Source organism: Vicugna pacos, chromosome 12, assembly GCF_048564905.1.
Source record: "Vicugna pacos chromosome 12, VicPac4, whole genome shotgun sequence".
NCBI lineage: Eukaryota > Metazoa > Chordata > Mammalia > Artiodactyla > Camelidae > Vicugna > Vicugna pacos.
The window spans coordinates 64226241-64244737 of NC_132998.1; the positions used below are offsets into that span (position 1 = coordinate 64226241).

At 61.1% G+C, this 18497-nt stretch overlaps 1 protein-coding gene across 3 annotated transcripts in view; it reads left to right on the forward strand.

Moving 5' to 3' along the window:
- The window catches only part of TBC1D22A (TBC1 domain family member 22A), a 238357-nt gene that overhangs the window by 162800 nt on the left and 57060 nt on the right, over positions 1–18497 (forward strand). For all 3 annotated transcript variants that reach the window (XR_012078732.1, XM_072973722.1, XM_072973723.1), the window contains exon 11: positions 11657–11784. Coding sequence is in view for 2 of the 3 variants with exons in the window: in XM_072973722.1 (XP_072829823.1) it covers positions 11657–11784 (128 nt within the window). In the remaining variant the exon portion in view is untranslated. The remainder of the gene's footprint in view (positions 1–11656; positions 11785–18497) is intronic.

An 18497-nucleotide genomic window follows, 5' to 3' on the forward strand; every position in this document is an offset into this window, starting at 1 on the left:
AGAAGTCAGTGTTTTTCACTAGGTTGGATCAGTTTCTGGCTAATTTCTGACTTACGAGTGATTATTCTCCGACAGGCTGGCCTAGAACCCCTTGGCCAGTGAATCTGTTCACAGTCCTGCAGAGACTGACCGCCCTGGCAGGGCAGTTGGAGTTTTCGCGAGGACCACGGATGATGACATTCGGAGAACTGTTGTGTGTCAGTCACCCAAGTCCTCGGGCACGGCCGTGCGGGGCGACCCATGGCTGCCCGGGACACTAACCTTGTTGATCTTCTGTGACAGTCAGAAGCAGGCCAAGCTCCTAGGAGGTTCTTGCTTTCCGCCTTCCAGTCACTTCCTGAGATGCACACCTTCCTCCTCTTGTCCATCCTCCACGCAGCTGCCGAGACTCGCTGTGCACTGGCCTCCGAGGCCCTTCTCAGTCTGACCCACAGCCCTGCCTCCTCCAGCCGGCTTTAGGCCGCGTTGAATCCTGGAGCGGTTTGTTTGTCCTTACGCACCACATGTGACCTCAGCTTTGCTTGTCCGGTTTGTTAACTTTGCCTGAAATGCACTTCGGCTGCCTCCCCTGCCTCCCCCAGGCCCTCTTCCACTGCCTGTGCGCAGCAGAGCGGGGCGGTGGTCCCTGGGTTGAGCAAGGGAGGCAGGTGGGGTACGTGTCAGATGGGACTTTGTCCTTCAGAGTCGCAGCTGAGGAGGAAGTTGGCACCGGGAGCCAGAGACTGACATCAGGGGAGGACTTGGGAGGCTGGCTGGTGGGGGCTCAGGCTCTGGCTCTGTCACCCCAGGGGTGTGGCCGGCGAGTGACAGCCCCACATTGCTGGTGGTTTCGCCGGGGCTGGGAGTCAGGGCAGGTAGAGTGCTCACACCAGTGGTGGCGCATTGTGAGCTGCAGCCGACCTGGGCACCGCCATCACCTCGTCGGTGTTTTTAGCATTTTTATCAGTTACGTGGTGGGGTTGGGGGGGTGGGCTCCTCTTCCCAGTGAGGGCTGGGGTTGGTCTGGGTTCTCTGTCGACACAGAGTGTTGGACGTCGTGGGCAAAGTGCCTGTCTGGCGCTGGCTCCCTGGGCAGGCTCCCCTGTCTGGCCTGGGAGGCCGCTTAGCGGGGCCGATACTGCCCCAACCCAGGGAGACCAGGGCGGGCGCCAGGCTTCATTATTACTAAAATGGACACGTCCGCCCTAGGGGGAAAGATGCCAGAATGCGCTCCTAGAGAATGGTTCTGCCTCGGTATGCTAACCAGCTCTGTTGCAGGTACATTTTGCCTTTCCTGTGTTTTTTAATTTAGGTTAAATGTGATTTTAATGAAATTTCTCTGAAAGCTGTCTTGCCTACATTGTAAGGTTAAAATTGACTTATTCTTTCAAGAGAGAACTTGGTTACAGCTGGTAAACTAGATTCAGCTTTATTACCACCCAAGTGAAAATATTTTTATTTCTGCTGCACGGTGAGCAGTCAGAGAGCAGAGGCTACACCAGTGGTGGGGCCTGGCCCCGGAGCAGTCGGCGTGCACCGTGAGAACTCGCGGGGACCCCCCCCACCCCTGCTCGTTAGACCCCGGACGGCTGGGGCGCCTTTGGGATGAAGGGAGGTTTCACTGTAGACGCGGGGCCCCGGGGTTGGCAAATCACACGTGGAGGGCGGTGACGTCAGCTGTGGGAGGTCATGTGGACTCTTGGGGACGCCTCCATGTGTCCGCTTACCAGCCTGCTTCCCTGTCTCAGGCTGAGGCTTTGTCCCCGTGGACAGGGGTCCTTATTCCGGTGGCTCGGTGCTGGGCCTGCCCAAGGCCTTTGGGCAGCAGGTGCCCTGCGGGTTCTCACTCTCCCAGTGGTGTCCAGTAGATTTAATGTGCCTTCAGTTGAAAACCTACGTGGCTATTTGGTTGCATTTTTCAGAAGAGGGATGCATTACCCAGTCCAAAAAAATCAACGAAATAGTGGAAGTTCCCTGTAATCTAAAAAATAGCATGTTAGGGTTACCCCCGGGTTCTGGCTCAGCCTCCTGCACTGACTCTGAAGCTGGTCGCTGCTGATAATGGTCATCATCATCATCAGGAGAGGGAGAGGGAGAAGAAGCAGCAGCTGTTAAGCACCTGCGGAGTCAGAGGCACCGCCCCCAGCTCTTTATCTGTGTTGTTGTGTTGATTTGTCACAGCACCCCTTTGAGGTGGGACGTTACGCCGCCCCTTCCCTGGCCTCAGGTTCCCTGCAGGCTGGATGGTCTCCGGTGGCCTCCGGCTCTGCCCATCCTGGGTCGGTACTGAGCTCGGGCGAGCCCCCTCAGCCGTCCCCCAGCCTCCTGGGGGCCCAGCGCTGTCCTCCGGGCTCAGAGTGACGCCCGGCCCTGCCTGCGCCCCAGGGTTCCTGGGGGAGGAGCAGGCTGCAGCTGCGCAGAGGCGATGCCCTCCCCAGACCCGCACCCTCTGTGCACGGTTTCTCTGGGGACTCCTGGCTGTGTCTTGTGCCTTCTGGTGCCCCCCCCCCCGCATTGTGACGCCCTGTGAAGAGGGAGGGGGCAGAAAATCAAACTTGGCTTCTCTGAATAGAGGGAGCCCGGTCCTAGAGGCCTCCCCAGTGTCGTCTTGGGACCCTGGGGTCAGGCCCGTAGCCCCTCCGGCCGTCTCCCAGGCCAGAGGGCCGTGTGGGAAGGCAGGCTGTGGCCCTGTCACCTGGGCCTCCCTGACCCTCCCGCTTTCCCTGCTCTGTCTTTCCTGGGCTCGCTGCCTCCCCAGCTCTTTGTGTTTTCCTCCTGGTGTAAGCCTGTGGTCAGGTGTTCCCGAGAGCAGGTAGAGCAGGATTTACTTTCTAAAAATCAAAGGACAACTCTCCTTGCAGGTCTGGGCTGCAGGGTCCCGGGAGGCCCGGCCACCACCACCCAGCCCACGTTACAGCCGCAGAACGGGGTGGGCGGGCCTGGGCGGGCGTGTCCCCATTCAGCTCTTGGGTGCCCCCCACCACGGGCCACCGAGGCAGGTGAACCTGCTTGGCTTCGAGACGCTGTGTCTGTGACCTGGCTGACCTTTCCTCCTGGAACCACTCAGCAGAGCAGTCACAGAGGGCAGCTCCAGGGTCACTGGCTCATCTGGGGGGTGCTCAAGCGGGGAGCATGTTTGCGCCCGGAGGCGGTGATGGCCGCCCGGTGAGCAGGGGAGCGTGAGCAGGGTGCTCGGAGCTGGGGCGTGGCTGCTCTGCTCCTCAATGATGGTATCTTTGCGTCCCTGTGTCCGAGATTTATGTTCCAGGTTTATGGCCAAACTGAGAGTAGTTAATTAAACTGTAAGGAGAGATGTCCAAATAGAGCGATTCTCCTTGACCTTAAGAAGGAAAAGTCGTCTTGGTTTTGAATATAGGCCATCAAATCTGGTTTTGCAGTGATTCCCCGAAGTCATTTTTGATCGTGTTTACACGTTGCTGGAGACACCCTGAGCCGTTTTATCTCCCTCCCTTGAAGAACCAGCGTCCCGCTTAAGGTCAGGACGGAGCAGCATCGGGGGCCGGGCTCGGGCAACCGCCTCTCGTTACCGAGGTCACAGTCCTTCCCGCGCTGGTCAGCTGCCGGCGCTGGGAGAAGGAGGAGGGGCACGCGCTGTTTCACGAAGTGGACCCTCCGTACTTCGGGCCACGGGTCCCTGTGTCTGTGCTCCCAGCCCCGCCTGCAGTCACACCCTGTCACTGCGCCGCGGACAGTGCAGACCGAGCACATGCCCGCAGCTCTCCGCACGGTCAGCCCCCTGCCCTCTGCCAGGCCCGGGCCCCCATGCAGAGACCCGCGGTTTCAGTCTGTGGTGAAGTCCTCCAGGGTTCTGGGGGCCGGACAGGTGGGGAGGGCAGGGGCTGCTGTAGGCACCAGGCCATCCAGCGGCTTCTCGAGGCCCCACTCTGCCCCGGCCGCCCTCCCCCACCAGGTCCGCGGTGCCGTGGACCTGGGGTGCGGGGCTGCTTCCTGCTGTGTGCAGCGCTGGTGCAGGCTGGAGCCCCCTGCCGTCGAGGGAGACTTTGTCCATCTTTCTGTTCTCACTTCTGTCTTTCTGCCTGTTTTGGGCACCATGTTTGCCCTCTTCTGTCAATTTGCGAGGTGCCAGGAAGGAGGGAGGTATGTGCGTGGTGCTCAGATGCCTCTCGAACGGCCTCTGAAGCCCCCTGGTCTGGGAGGGGGGCCCCAGTCCCCGGGCACCAGGGGTCTCCATGGGGCGTGGCCTTCGAATGCTTCCGCACCCAGCAATTACAGGTGCCCTCTGGGTGCTGGGGTGCCCCCTGCCCGCGGAGCTCCGCCTGGTCCCGCGCTTGGCCCCAGTGGGCACTCTGCACCTCGTCGCCCTTCCTGGCGGCTGGTGAGGTCGGAGCTGGCAGCATCTGCCCTTGACAGACGGGAGTGGAGGCCCCGGGGCTTTCCACTGGAGTCACACAGGCCCCGGTGAGTTGAGATGCCTGTGGACACTGGCAGTGAGGGCGTGGCGGCCGGGGTGGAGGCGGTCGGGGAGGGCTTCGCGGAAGACGGCACCAGCTCTGAGCCTTGGTGGCCGTTCGCTGTGTTGAGTGGGGGCTGGTGGGAAATGGTGAAGCAGCGGTGAGCCTGTGGCTGCTGGACTGTGTGGGGGTGAAGGGGGTGCCGGGAGGGCGTGTGGGGGACAGGCCCGAGGAGGGCTTGGAACAGGTGGGCGCTGGCCGGTGTCTCCTCCCACCTCTGCGTCCCCGGACTCGCGTCCACGTGGCCTCAGGAGCAGAATTTATGCTGCAGAATCGGCAAGGGCTGGGAATCAAGGCCTCTTCCCAGAGGATCTGTCGTTCAGCGCTGACCAGCGCAGCGCTGTGCGAGAAGGAGGGCCGGGGCGGACCTGGGCAGCTTCGGGAGGCATTTCAGCTTCTCGGGGAGCTGTCGGGAGGGTTAAGTACCAGCGGGCGTGGCCAGAGTGGTGTCGGGAACGCGGAGCAGGAACCAGGTGGGCTGACCCTTTGTGCTCCCTCCCCTCATCCAGACCATGCCGTGGTTTTCACGCGTGTACCTTAAGTTGCGTCCTGTTCGTTCTGAAAGTGCACCTTAGATTATACAGGTAGGGCCACCTGTGCCGTTCTGTTTTCTTCCTGATAAGAGCGTGGGCCAGAACGAGTAATTCCCTGCCCAGAGCTATACGTACGTCCCTCCACGCACGTGTGTGGTTTGATTTCATCCCCTTTCCTACACGATGGTTCTACTCAGAGACACAATAACGTGCCTTCTCTCCCTCAGAACACGTCTGTTCTCTCAGCTGTGTTCCAGTCTTCGGTAGTAGGTGACGAGGAAAGTGTCAGTTATAGAACTCGCTTTGGAAAGTGCTTCAGTGCTTTTCCATAGACACGCGAGGCCCACCCCCCCATCCTCTGTCCCTTCCCTCACTGAGCAACCTCCTCCCTCCTCTCCTGTCTCCTGTGATCCATTCGCTCACCCACCCGCCAACCATCCCTCCCTCCCTTCCTCCGTCCATCTACCCATCCGCCCACCCCTCCATCCATCTCTCCCTCCCTCTCTCCACCCCTCCCTCCATCCATCCCTTCATCCCACTTTCATGGAAAACTCCTGATACCTTGCCCTTTGGGTCCAGGACATGGAAAGGAATCAGGATTTCTTATCCTTATGAGCCCATAGTTCAAAGCGAGAGTTAGCCATTCAAGCCACCAAGGCCACTAAGGGTCCCAGGTGCTCTCTATAAATTGAGGCAGGAGTGGCTGGGGGGGCCCTGAGGTGGGGGGTGTCAGCTCCAGGGTGGGGAGAGGTCACAAAGGCTTCCAAAGGGCAGCGGAGTCTTGAGCGTGGGGAGGCGTGGGCCGGCAGGGCCATGGGAGTCACACTGAGACAGATCCTTGTTGGTGGCGCATTCTCAGTCTTGATGCGCGCCCGGAGAGAGGGCGTGCTCTGGGAAAGCTGCGTGCCCCCACTTCGGGGAAGGCCGTGTGCCCCAACTTCCGGGAAGGCCGTGCGCCCCCCACTTCCAAAGAGGCCGCACGCCCCACTTCCGGGCGGCCTTGGGTAGGGTCAGACTTCCTTTCGGCTAACACCGGGTCTGAGGTTTGATGGCGTCCCGTCCACACTGTGGCCTTGAGAGCTCCTCTCCCCGTCAGCACCATCACTGTGTCCCCACCTAGAACCTTCCACAGGTGTTAGTGGGATGGAGCCAAGAACCGGGCCCCCTCTAGCCCCCACCCACCAGATCTGGCTCCTAACCCGCCTCCCGTCTCCTCTGGGCCTCCCCGATCTGCCTGTGTCCACAGCCAGGGCAGCCCCTATGGGGCTTCTGGAGCAGTCAGTACCCGCGCCTGGGCTCCCAGGAAGGCTGCTCTGTCTCCTCCGTCTGTCCCCCCAGGCCCCGTGCGGCAGCCTCGTGTGGAAACGGCCCTGGCTCGGAGGTGTTTGTTGAGAGGCCCATGAAGACATCTGTGAAGTGGGGATGATTTAATGCCGCGTTGCTGCGATTCTGTGTAGCGCCAGAAGAACTCGTATTTTAGATTATGTTACTGTCAAAAAAATAGACCTTAATATGTCCCTAGGGATGGAGAGATGGTGTGTGGTGGTGTCAGATAAACACGGTTTCTTTACGTCCTGCTGGGAGGCTCATTTCCATCCCACGCTGTTGTCTGTGCTGGGGTCCCGAGAGTGTTGGGGCGTCGCTGTCCCCAAGGCCAGGCGGCCTGCTGTGACCTCTTCCGGGGGCTGTGCCACCACAGCTTTACAAGCGGGTGGTGCCTCCAGGGTCTGAGCCACCTCCCTCACCCTCCCCTGGGGAGCCCGTGAGAGATCAGCCACCACGCGGCCTGGCCTGGGTGTCACGTCAGCCTGGGAGGAGTGATTTTTGGAGAAGTGCAGTGTGGCCCCTGCCCTGATGTGTGTCTGGATCTCAGCTCTCAGGGTCCTTTAATGCTGGCAGAAGTCCTCTGCTGAAACACGAGTCCAAAATGGATGCCCCACCGCACGCCCGGAGTTAGCGTCAGGCCCCCACACGGAGGGCTCTGTTCTCCGGGGGGTTCCAGCCACGCCCCGTGGCCCCCAGTGCCGCATGTCTGACCGAGCAGCGATGAAGGCCGCAGTCCCCGGGCCCCGCTGCAGTCACTTGCCTGAGTGGCTTGCAGAGCTTGGGAAAGCATGTCACAGGAGGTGCGGCTCAGGAGGGCCAGCCAGGGGAGACAGGCGTAGGACGAGGTTGGGGAGGGTCCTGGGACTCGGAGCTCCTTCGGCGCCCGCGTCAGGGCCTGTCGCCCTCCCGTGTGTCCGCGCGCTCACCCTCTGGGAAGCTCGCTGAGCCCGGGCGTCTGGAGTCGTCGCGCGGGCACGACTGACTGCGTCGTGGGCCCCGGCGCCTCTTCCCTGACGTCCGACAGCTGGGACCCCACCCGGCACCGGGAAGGTGCGTCCCGCCGTGGGCTGCAGGGTGGGCCTCGTGCTCCCGTCTCTGGTCCTGCACACCCACGGCCCCCAGCCTGGCCTCCTGCCCCCGTGTGTCCAGGTCCTTACGTCTTTAGTCCCCTCTGCCCTGTCCCTTCGCTCCCTGCGCTGTGCTGCTGAGAAGAGTCCGCGGGGAGCCTGAGCTGCACCTGTCGGCCTGAAGCTGCGTCTGCTTACAGCTTGGATCATGGAGACAGCTGACGGCAGGCTCCCTGGCCGTTTGGTGGAGGCCCCGTTTGCCTGGTCAGAGCTTCCACTGTGGTTTTATTTCTGGGTGAGGCTCAGTTGCCGTCTCCTCTGCATTCTTGGTCTGGACCCAGTCACATGCCCACTGCTGGCATTCCCCTGTGTCAGGAACTTTCATGAGAGGGTTCTGTGCGGGAGCTGCGGCCCGCCCTGTTTTCCAGGGGGGCACCTGGAGGCCCTGAGAGCCTAGAGAACCTTCCAGAAGCTGACCTGGGTTTGGACCTCAGTTCTCCTAACCCTGAAACTCGAGGTCTTTCCACGACTCACCAGTCTGGCCGGGCTCTCTGCAGAGGGAGAGGGCAGTCCAGCAGCCCAGACTCAGGCCTCCTCACTGCCCCGATGTGGGGCTGGCAGGACTGCTGGCCTGCGAGGATTTGCTGGGGAGTGTCCTCTGCTTGGAGAGTGGAACCATGGGGCCTGGATTCTGCTCTGTGTCCTTCACTCCCCCTGCCACCCGGTCCCCTTCCAGCTCGGGCCTCTGTCCCCCGGTGCACCTCCCTGGGCAGCCGCGGAAGGTCTGTCTGCAGCGGGGTCCCGGGCTGCTGCTCCCCGGAGCTGTGGGCCGGGCCTGGTGCGTGTCGCTCTCTGCCTTGGCCTCTTTCTCCGGCCCCCTCGGCACGGCCGTGGGCCCTGGGTCCTCGCGGGGTGTGGCTCAGCCCTGCCTCTGGGGCCTGGCGCCTCTGTGTAGCTGTTTACTCTCACCGTAAAGCAAGCCCTGCACACAAGGCGGGTGAGCCCAGGGCGAGGGCCTCCTTGGACGCAGAGGGGCCCGTGTTCAGTGACAGCGGGCTCGTGTTTTTGTTCTTCTTCTCTTGTGAACAGGTTAGGGAATTGAAATCTTACCCCTTCAAAGCCTATTCTGGCCTCGCCCAGTGGAAGCCTGATGCAGTCACGTCTGTGCTTGGCGTTGTGGACGGGCTTTGGGCGGGTCTCTTTGTGCGAGCAACTGTGTTCACTCTTTGGGCAAATTAATCTAAGTAGCGCTGGCCGCGCCTGAACAGCACGTGTTTCTCTGCCGTGTCGAGGGGGTACAGGTTTTTTCCTTTTAGCGTAAATCCTGGGACACAGTGTGTGTGTGTTGTTTATTTTTATTTTCAACTGAGGAGACAGGATGCTGCAGCAGGAGCGCCCGTCTGCAGGCCCGCGGCTTCGGGTGCCGGCGCCGCGTCCAACGTGCTGGGGGACAGCCGCCTGCTGCGACTTCGCAGCAGTCCCCGCCCTGGCCTGCCGCGGAAGGGTCTGATGAAAAGCATCTATCTCTTCAGCCTGAAAGATGACAATAATTACATCTGCCTGCTCGTTCGCTCTGTGTACACTCTGACTTCCAGTGGAATGGAAATTTCAAATTCAGAATTATTGCTAACCAAATTACCTTTATCAGTGATGGAGCATCTGCTCACAATTACTTACAAAACAGGAAAAATGAATCTTTTCAGCATAAACATTTGCACCCTGATGTATATAAATTGAAAGTAGTGCCTAGAGTTTAGTAGTCCATTTCTCACCATGCTCACGTCAGAGGCGGCACGTTAGAAGGTGGTGGGAGAGCGGTGGCTGGCCCGCTCCGTCACTCTCCATCACTGCTTCCAGAGAAGGCCCAGCCTCAGAACAAAGGCCGGTCCGCGTGGACGAGGCCTGCCCCCGTTGTTCTGGGGTGGCTGCTCCTGTTGGCCAGAACCCAGCTGACGTGGCCTGGCCGGGGGGTGAGCTGCCTGGCGGGCGCTCCCCTAAGGCGCCTCCCCACTGGGTGGGCACGAGGTGGCCTCCGTAGCCCCGCTCAGGAGCTCGGGCCCGTGGCAGGGCGAAGAGAAGCCCAGAAGCTCTGGATACTCGGAGTCGGTAATCCTGGTGAAAGAGACAACTTTGAGGCTCAAGGCTGCATTTTCTTTCTGTCTCTCCTGCGAGTGGCCAGGCTCCTGGAGGACAGGACAGTGGCCGTGTCTCCTCTGGGGCTTCACTGTCACGGGCGGTGGGGTACGCGGAGGCCCTGATTAGCTTCCCTGAAAGAGCTGATGAGTGAGGAGCCTCCCTGTGGAGGAGGGGTCTGCCCCCGTCTGCAGAGGGCACGGCTGTGCCCAGGCAGCTGGTGCCCGGGGATGCCGGGCGGGTCTGTGGGGTCCCTTCAGGACAGGGAGGACGATGGTCGGGGGTCCCATCTGAGGCTCACGTGCACACTGGCCGAGCCACCTCGCTGGCCTCGTGCGGGCGCAGGTGAGGGTGCTGCAGGCGGGAGCTGCCGGAGGGCTGTCGGCCACTGGATCTGGCTGGGTGGTCTCCTCTGCCCGAGCCTGAGACGGGGTGGGGGGCCCCTCAGGTGGAAAGGGTTAATTTTTATCTGGTTAGGTTCCTTCAGTGACAGACGTTCCAGAAATATGTGTTTAATTTCCCAAACCTGTGGCTTGCTGTTTTCCGGCAGGACAGTGCCACGTGCCCCCCAGGCGCTTGTCCGGGTTGTTTGTCTTCCCCGCTTGAGATTGGCGCCCTTCTGTAGCTGAGGAAGCCCACGGCGCTGCGGGCACGGGGCCCGGCCGGGAGACTCGCTCCCCCCCCATCCACGGACGTGCCGGGCACTCACCGCTTGCCGGGCCCGGACGAGGCCGCCACCCCAAGGGCATCGTGTCCGGGGGGCACCCTGGGAGGTCTGGGTCCTGCCGGCCCCTCAGCTGGCGAGCCTCCGCCTTGCTGTGCAGGATGAGGGTCGTGAACAAACGCTCAGGGCTCCGGAACCCATGAAAAGTCACTTGAATCCACGGGGTACGCTTGGAGTCGGCACTGCCTTCCCGAATGTTAAAACCTGGTGAAGGTCTCAGGGCAGGGTCCTCCGGCTCCCCCCGCCCCCTCCCTCTCGCTTAGTGGTTCCGTAAGTAAGTTCCTGCGCCGTTGTAAGTAATCAGGAACAGGCATAAAGACAAATCCGTGAACAGCAGAGCTACAGCTTCTCTCTTACACTGGTTTGGTGCCATTTCTAGAACTTCCTTTGGGAGACCTCTTTTCAGGGTTGCTTCTCAGGGCAGACCGATGGGGGAGGTAAGACCCAGAGAGAAGGGCCGTGTGAGTCAGGACGTGGAAGAAGGGGTGTGTGCAAAAGCAGGGCAGTTAGCAGTCCTGGGGGCCCCGGTTCAAGAAGTCAGTGTGGGAGCGCCCTGGTTCCCAGCCTGGAGGATCCGCCACGCCTGCTTGTTACGGCAGCACCCATGCTCACCGGGCCCTTCGAGCACACTTGGTGGGCAGCATGCTGGGAAAAGGCGCTAGTCCCTTTTCTTTTGCCCCCTGGAGGGGCCCTTTCAGGACCCCACACTGCAGAGCGCCCGAGATCTGCAGCCTTTCCAGCGGTTGTTGTCACCCTGCAGGGAGGCTGGGTGGGGGACGCTGGGGACTCGGCTGTGGAGATGCAGCTTGTGCAGTGCCATGAGGAAGAAGGACCCTGTGGCTGGTGGGAGATCGCACAGCGGGCCTGGTTCCTCTCGGGGCCCCAAACCAGGGGTCCGGGGGTGTGCCTGCCTGCCCCCTCACTGGCCAGGATGGGAGCACATGGGGCATTTGCCTGGCACGAGACTGAAGGTGTCTTGGAAGCCAGGAGCTTGTCCCCTCTCTTGGAACACCACCCGTGGGACCAGACAGATGCAGGTCAGCCTGGGCTCTGCCTCGGGTCCCAGGGTGTCCCCTGGCCTCTCAGACCAACGTGCCCATGTGTGAGGCAGGAGGGGGCTGCTCACCTTGCTGGTGGGGGGCATGGGGCGTCCCACACGGGGCACACGCTCAATGCACGGAGCTGTCGTGATCCCGGATACTGCTTCCGCCGCCGCCCGTGGCGGAACGAGAGGAAGAGCCTTGTGCTGGAAAGCACTCATTACTTCCTTGCTCCTCGGGAGGCAGTGCTGGGGTGGGTGGAGGGGCTTCTGAGGCGGGCACGGGGCCTCGGGGAAGGGATGCGGGGCTGCTGGTGGACCTAGACTCCTGACCGCCTTGGGGCCTGTGTTGTCTCCCGCAGAGCAAGTCCACCGGCACCTGGACCAGCACGAGGTCAGGTACCTGCAGTTTGCCTTCCGCTGGATGAACAACCTGCTGATGAGGGAGCTGCCCCTGAGCTGCACCGTCCGCCTGTGGGACACCTACCAGGTGAGCACCCACCCCTCCCGCGAGGGTGCGGCCAGGAGCCGGGCCGGGTCCTCCCCGACAAGGGCGGCCCCGTCCCTGCGACTCGCCTTGGCCACGCCCTGCTCCAGGTCTGTGTGCTGCACTTGACTTCGCCTTCGGAGCATCCTCTCCGTGGAAATGCGGCCTTGAAGTCCGTTTCTGGTGTTGTTGTCGTTTGATTAGGCATGAGGTCGAGCAGGAACTTTATGTAGTTTTGTTTGTATCTGAATTTCATTCCACCGTGCAGTGACAGCGTCCCCAGGGCTTGCTGGCAGTTTGCATTTCCTCTGGTCCCCGGGGTGGGTCGGCGTGGCGAGGAGGCTGGTAACTCCGGCCTGAGCCTGGGTTGCGGCTGCCGGAAACATTCACACTCAGGACTCGCATGCTGTCTGTTTTGAGTTATTCATAATAAAGATTTTTTGAAGATCACTGACAGAATCAGTGCAATATGAAATTTTCTCCTCTCCACCGATTTTGGTGGAATTGATTTCTTCAGGAGATTGAGTTTTCTGCAACAAATCACCTTTGTTCCCTCGAGTGTCCTGTTGCTCATCCTGGCACCTTCTCATCTGGTTGGAGACACTCCCTGCCGCTGAGCCGCGCTGCGGGTCTGCACGCCAGCCTCCCCTCCTCATGTGCAGAGTAGCCACAGCTGTGTGAACTTGGAGTGGGATCCCCATGGTGGCTGGGTTCCATCCTGAACTCCGGGAAGCAGAGTTGTTCCTGCCCTGAGCGTCAGCCCTTCGTAGGCCTTGGACGGGCAGCTGGCTTCGGAGGCTGGGAGTGGGAGCTGCAGGCAGCGGGCTTTTTGTGGGGCAGCAGGAGTCCAGACGCTGGCTTGGGCTCCCGCGTGTGGCCGTCCATGCGGGGGGTGGTGGGAGGCCGGGCTCAGGGGCAGGCTGGACGGGCCCCTGTCGAGGGCGCCCTTGGTCTGGATGGAGTGTTCTTCCCGCAGGATGGGGATCTCCGGCTGCTGCCCTGCCGGGCCCCACGCTCGCCGACCTCGCACCCTGAGCTCACCTCTCCCAGGTCGTCTGGAACAGTAACCCGAAGCCTTGTTCCTGGTGGGCCGTGTGCCCTGCGCGGGGCCGCGGGCGCTGGGCGGCTCTCGGCGCTGTGCTTCGCCTTTGCTGTCCTCTGCCGCGGCCTGTGTGTTCTAATGGTGTTCACGACCGAAATTATGACTGGTCAGTAGATTGCACCCAAGTCCCCCACTTTGGTTTGGCTTTCTAGATACTTGGCAGCTACAGAACTGCTGGCTGCTAACATTTCCTGGGACATAAAGCCTTTTTCGGGGGGCTGTTTGGTTCAAGCGGCTGTCAGCAGGTGTTATCAGTCAGGACCCTGTAACATCCCAGGAAACAAAACTTAATATCCCGTAAACTGCAAACGCTCTGCACTCATGATGGGTTAGGCCAAGGTCCTGGGTCCCCTCATTAAACACAGACTTCCGTGTAACACTGTCTCCATTACGAATAAATTAGGTATTAAGTCAGTCGCCTTTTGAGGAGCCAGAAAATGGATCTGCACCACTTCGCTAAAACTCCTAATAGGTATTAAAACTTTAAGCACAATTGTGGCATCTTTATTGAGTTAATTTTCCTGAAATTAAATTTTGTCATGAATTGACTCATTTGTACCACGGGCTCATTGTTGAACTGACAGCTCCCTGCTCGTGAACCTTTTCATATCTTAAAAATGGGGGTTTTTTCTATTTTACAGGCCCAAGTAACCATGAAATTGTATTGCATCTTTCGGCAATGAAAGTACCTGGTAATCATAGGCTGGCGATCGGGTGATTCTCTCCCCTAAGCTGGGTGTTTATTAGCTGGGCCATTACAGGTTTCGCTGACTCTTTAACCCCTTAGAAAGTAGCTTAAAACTCTGGGATGGATGCCACCCGCCCTGGCCCAGGCTGGGAACTAGGCACCACACAGAACTGAGCGTGGGGTGTTCGTCACAAGCGTGAAAGATGGCGGTTAGAAAGCACAGACCGCCCAGAAGCAGCCCAGACAGTGGGGAGACGCTCCCTGCTCCCCGGCCGCCCCGTGTGCTCCGCACGAGCAGGGCTCCGCGCGCCGGCTGCCGTGGTCCAGCTCCCAGGAGCCTCGGCCGTGGGAGGGAGCCGGTGGTGAGGCCTCATCCAGCAGGCCGCCAGGCTGGCCTCAGGCTCCCCTTCCCTGGGCTGTTGTAAGAATGCATCCCGCCTCCCATGGCTGGACCCACGTGTGGATTTTGATGACCTCGAATGCTCGGCGTGTTTCCCGTGCTGTCGGTCTGCAGCCGTGGCGTTGGGGCCGTTGGGGCGGCTCCTGTCCCAGTCGTCTCCTCCCGCCCCTCGCTGCTTCTCCTCGGGGCCCCTCCCCCACGGCCCCGCTCTGTCTGGAGGAGGCACAGGCTTCGGGTTGACAGGAGAGGTCACAGGGGTGTTTCTGGGCCACAGCCACCGCCTCCTGTGTGGTGTGGACAGAGAAGTGTAGCTGGACTTTATCTGGCTCCGCAGAGGCCGCTGGGTGCCGTTGTGGGCTGGCGTGGGCTCCGGCGGGACCCGCAGCCTCCCGGGGGCTCCCTCAGAGTCTCCGTGTCCTCACTGGGCCCCGTGGAGGTGCTGGCTGCAGCCACGCCCTCTGGCTTCTCCCCAGTGGGGCAGGGGGCACACTGGATGGGAGGGAGGTCAGAGGCCCTTGGCCTCCGGCCGCGCAGGGTTCCTGCCTGTGAGCGGCCGTCTGCCTGGGGGCAGGCAAAAGCTCAGCCCCTCTGCCTTCTAGGCGTGCGGCCCTTCTCGTGGGGCCCCCCTGGGCCAGGCGGCTCCTCCAGCCGCTCCCAGGGCCACACCGCTGCTCGTGGCTGCGCCTGGCCGGAGACTGGACACCAGTCACGTACGTCCCTGGGAGGGGCCTCTGAGGGCAGGTCTGAGCGTCGTGCCCTGTGAGAAGAGTCTGTCCTTGCAGGCCTCACGTGGAGAGAGAGAGAGATGTCTGGTTCTCTTCAACCTCCTTTAGGGACACCAGTCTTGCTGCGTTAGGGCCTCTCCTTTGTCACCTCCTTAAAGGGCCCGTTGGGGCTTTGGGCTTCAGCCTATGAATTTGGGGGGACGTAGTTTAGCTGATACAGAGCTGGGGTGTCTGGAGCACCCCCGGCTGACCCTGCCACGGGACCACAGGTCACAGGGGTGACAGTGCACAGTGGCACTGTGGCCTCTTGAGGCTGGACCCCAGGGCCCTCCTCAGGGGCCCCTGTGGGGGACGGGGAGCCTGTGGCAGGAGAGCCCCGCGGCCGCACATTTAGGGAGCTTGTGACTCCGGGGCCCGCTGGCTCCGGGGCGGCCAGGGGTGCTCGGCCCGCGCCCTCTGCTCGCCCAGGGCTTGCTGAGCCTCGGCGGCCCCTCCCCGTCTTTGGGCCTCACGCACGTTCTCTCGAATTGCTTGTCTGTGGAAAAGCAGCCGCCAGCGTGGCTTCTACTTATTGTAACGCTGGCAGGCCAGGCATGGTGGCCCTGGCTCCGGGCTCATGGGCCTCTATTCCCAGAGCCCAGGGCCTGCCCCTTGGGTGTCTCCCTGCAGCGGCCGGTGCCCCGGGTGCAGGGGTAGGTCTGGGGGCCGCACCCCCTCCCCGTGTCCCTGGCTGCACTTCATGCTTGAGGCCTGGTGGGCACAGGTGCCTGCAGGGCCCAGGATCCGTGACCCCGAGGCCCAGCCCCTCACCCGCAGGCCCTGGGACAGAAGCCACCTTTTTGTCTGAGCTGCTTGACTCCCTCCCAGACCATGGGAGTCGGTATGCGTGTGCCCTGTTGCAGAGGGCGCTGGCCCCTGACACGCTGTCTGGGGTGGGCACTGGGGCTCCTGTCCCGCTGCGTCAGCCTCTCCCACGTGTCCTGCCTCCCGTGCGTGGGGCGTGCCTGCACCAGAGGGGCCCTGCTGCAGAGGCGCCGCCCAGAGGGGTCCGCACACGCAGGCCTCCGGAGGCGCGGGACGCTGACGTGCGGTTTCTGGGTTGTGGCTCTCCTTCACGAGGTGGTATTAGGGCGCCAGCCACATTGCCTCTGCGGTTCAGGGTCTTCTGTGGTTCCGGACACAATTTAGGTTTGTTTTCCTATTTCTGGGACAAACGCCCTTGGAACTTTGGTAGGGAACGCCTCGAGTCTGTGGCCCGCTTTGGGTGACCCGGACACTTCCACAGTGTTAGTTCTTGCAGCCTGTGAATGTGGAATGTCTTTCCGTTGCTTTACGTCCTCTTCGATTCCATTCATCAACAGTTTGTACTCTTGAGTACACAGAGCTTACGCTTCCTCGGTTAAATTTATTCCTATGCATTTTACTCTTTTTGATACAGCTGTAAATGGGATTGCTTTCTTAATTTCTTTCTCCAGTAGTTCGTTGTTAGCGTATAGAGATGCAGCTGATTTTTGTATATTGTTTTTCTTTAATCCTGTAACTTTACTGAATTTACCCAAAGGAAATGAAATCATCGCGGAGAGAGACCTGCACCCTCATGTCCATGGCAGCATGATTCGCAGCAGCCAAGATACAGGGCCACCTAGGTGTCCATCGATGGATGGCAGGATGAAGACATCGGGCGGGGTGTGTGTACACATCCACGGAGGATAAAATTACATTTGGCCTTTAAAGGAGGGAAGTCCATGGGCGTGGCCGGGATGGCTTAGGGAAGGCCAGGGGAGAGGAGGAGGTGCGGCCGGAGGGAGGGGCGCCCCCCAGGCAGGAGAGGACCGTCCGGAGCTTGGAGCCGGGGAGGGAGGCTCCTGAGAGGCAGAAGGTCCGAGGGTGACAGGAACACCCAGGAGTGGCCTCTGGCCTCGTGGGTTCTCAGCGCTTGAGAAACATGATTAGTGTGACTGAAGAACTGCATTTTACATTTCATCTTCCTTCACTTGGGTGTAAACTGAATAGGCCCCCAGGGAGTGGCTGCCCGTGGTGGGTGCAGTTGTGCGAGGGGCTGGTGGAGTCAGTGGGGCAGGGACTTCAGCTGGCTCTGAGCTGACCACGAGGAGATGGACTGGTTGGAGGCCCCCCGCCGAGGATAGGGGCCTGGGAGGGCGGCCGCGCAGTGGAAGACCCTGAGCTGGCTGGTGGTGGTGGGAGGGGTGCAGATCCCGGGAGGTGGCGGAGGATGCTGCCGGCCTGTCCCTCTGTCCCCGGGGCCCTGTGAGGCTGACCCAGAAGTGACTGTGCCCCTGGGATGCATCTTGGAGTGAGAAGGAATGTCAGCACTTTCTGAAAGGAAACGTCAGGGCCAGGGCCTGAGAGTGGTGGCGTCTTCTCTGAATTCTAGAACTTCCTTCCCGGAAACACCTGCGCTCTGACTGAGGTCTTACCTTCCCTGGGTGACACTTGGGGCGTGAGCCTGGGGAGTCGGGCCCCTGGGTCATGGGAGGGGGTGTCACAGCCTTGCGTCCACGTGGAGGTGACTGCGCGTGTGGCTGTGCGATGACAGAGGACGGGGAGGACGCCGGCGGTGCTGAGGGCCCCTCGGAGGGCACGTTTCCCACAGGCTAGTGATTGTGTCTCAAGGCGAGGGAAGACTTCCTTTGGCCAGGTGAGTGTCACACGGTGACGTCATTGGCTTTGGGTATTTGTTAAATTCCTTCCTAGTGGCGTCCACAGGTCGCTTGAATCCTAAGTAAGACACTGGCGCTGCCCACGTCCCCGAGTGCATCCTTAGGGCTGGCTGTGAGCGCGGGAGGCCAAGTGCGGACAGCGCTCTGGAGTGTGGCTTTGGATCTGCTCGTTCAGTCACCGTGCCCTCTCGGGCGACCCCTTGGGGCAGGGCCGTCTCCCGGAGGCTCACGACAGGCTCGCTGGTACCCGGGCCTTTGGCCCCAAGGCCTCGGTGCACGCGCTTTCGGAGGCACATGGCTTGAGGGCATTTTGTGCTAGTGAAGCTCCGAATTGCCCACTTGCTCCAGACGGAGCAGAGGACACTGCCTGTGAGCTGTTGGAATCTCCATCCCATCCCAGTGCTGCCCTCAGAGCCTCAGGTGAGCCCCGTTCCTGAAGCTCAGCCCCTGGGGTCGCTGTGCAGGTGGGAGGAGGTGTTTCTGATGCAGAGGTTGGCCCACGGTTCTGTGAAGGGCTGGGTGGGCCTTGTTCGGGGGCTGGGGGCTGGGGGCTGTGTGGGCTGTTGCAGTCGGGCTGTGCAGTGGTCCAGGAGTGCGTGGCATGGGCCTGTGCCAGGGGACTTCACGGGGAGGCGGGTGCTTGCCTGCTCTGAGGCTAGAAGGTGCCCAGCACACTGTGGGTGCTAGAAAGGAGCACCATTTTTCCCTCACCGCATCTCAGCTGCAGAGCTGTCCAGACTCTGGGTCCTACTGCTGGGCTCTCGCTGCTACCAGCCAGGCGTTGCAGAAATTGGATCTGGGATCTCGGAGCCCTGGTGACTTGCCCAAGCCCCTCCCTCCACGTGGTCTTACATTATTTATGTGCCTGTGAGCCTGGGACTTGTGGTTCTCTGACTCCCATGTGGCAGGCTCTGAGGGAAGCCCCTGCTGGCCCTGGGCTGAGACCGCGAGAGGCCCTGAGCCGAGCCCGCGAGAGGCCCTGAGCCAGCAGACCCAGCCGAACCCGGGTCTGACCTGCGGGAACAGCAAGAGAAGGGACGCCTGCCCTGCTCTGTTTGACCTTGGTTACACGGCGAGAGGAAATGAATACGCAGAGTCTTGGTGTCAGTAGCGCAGACTG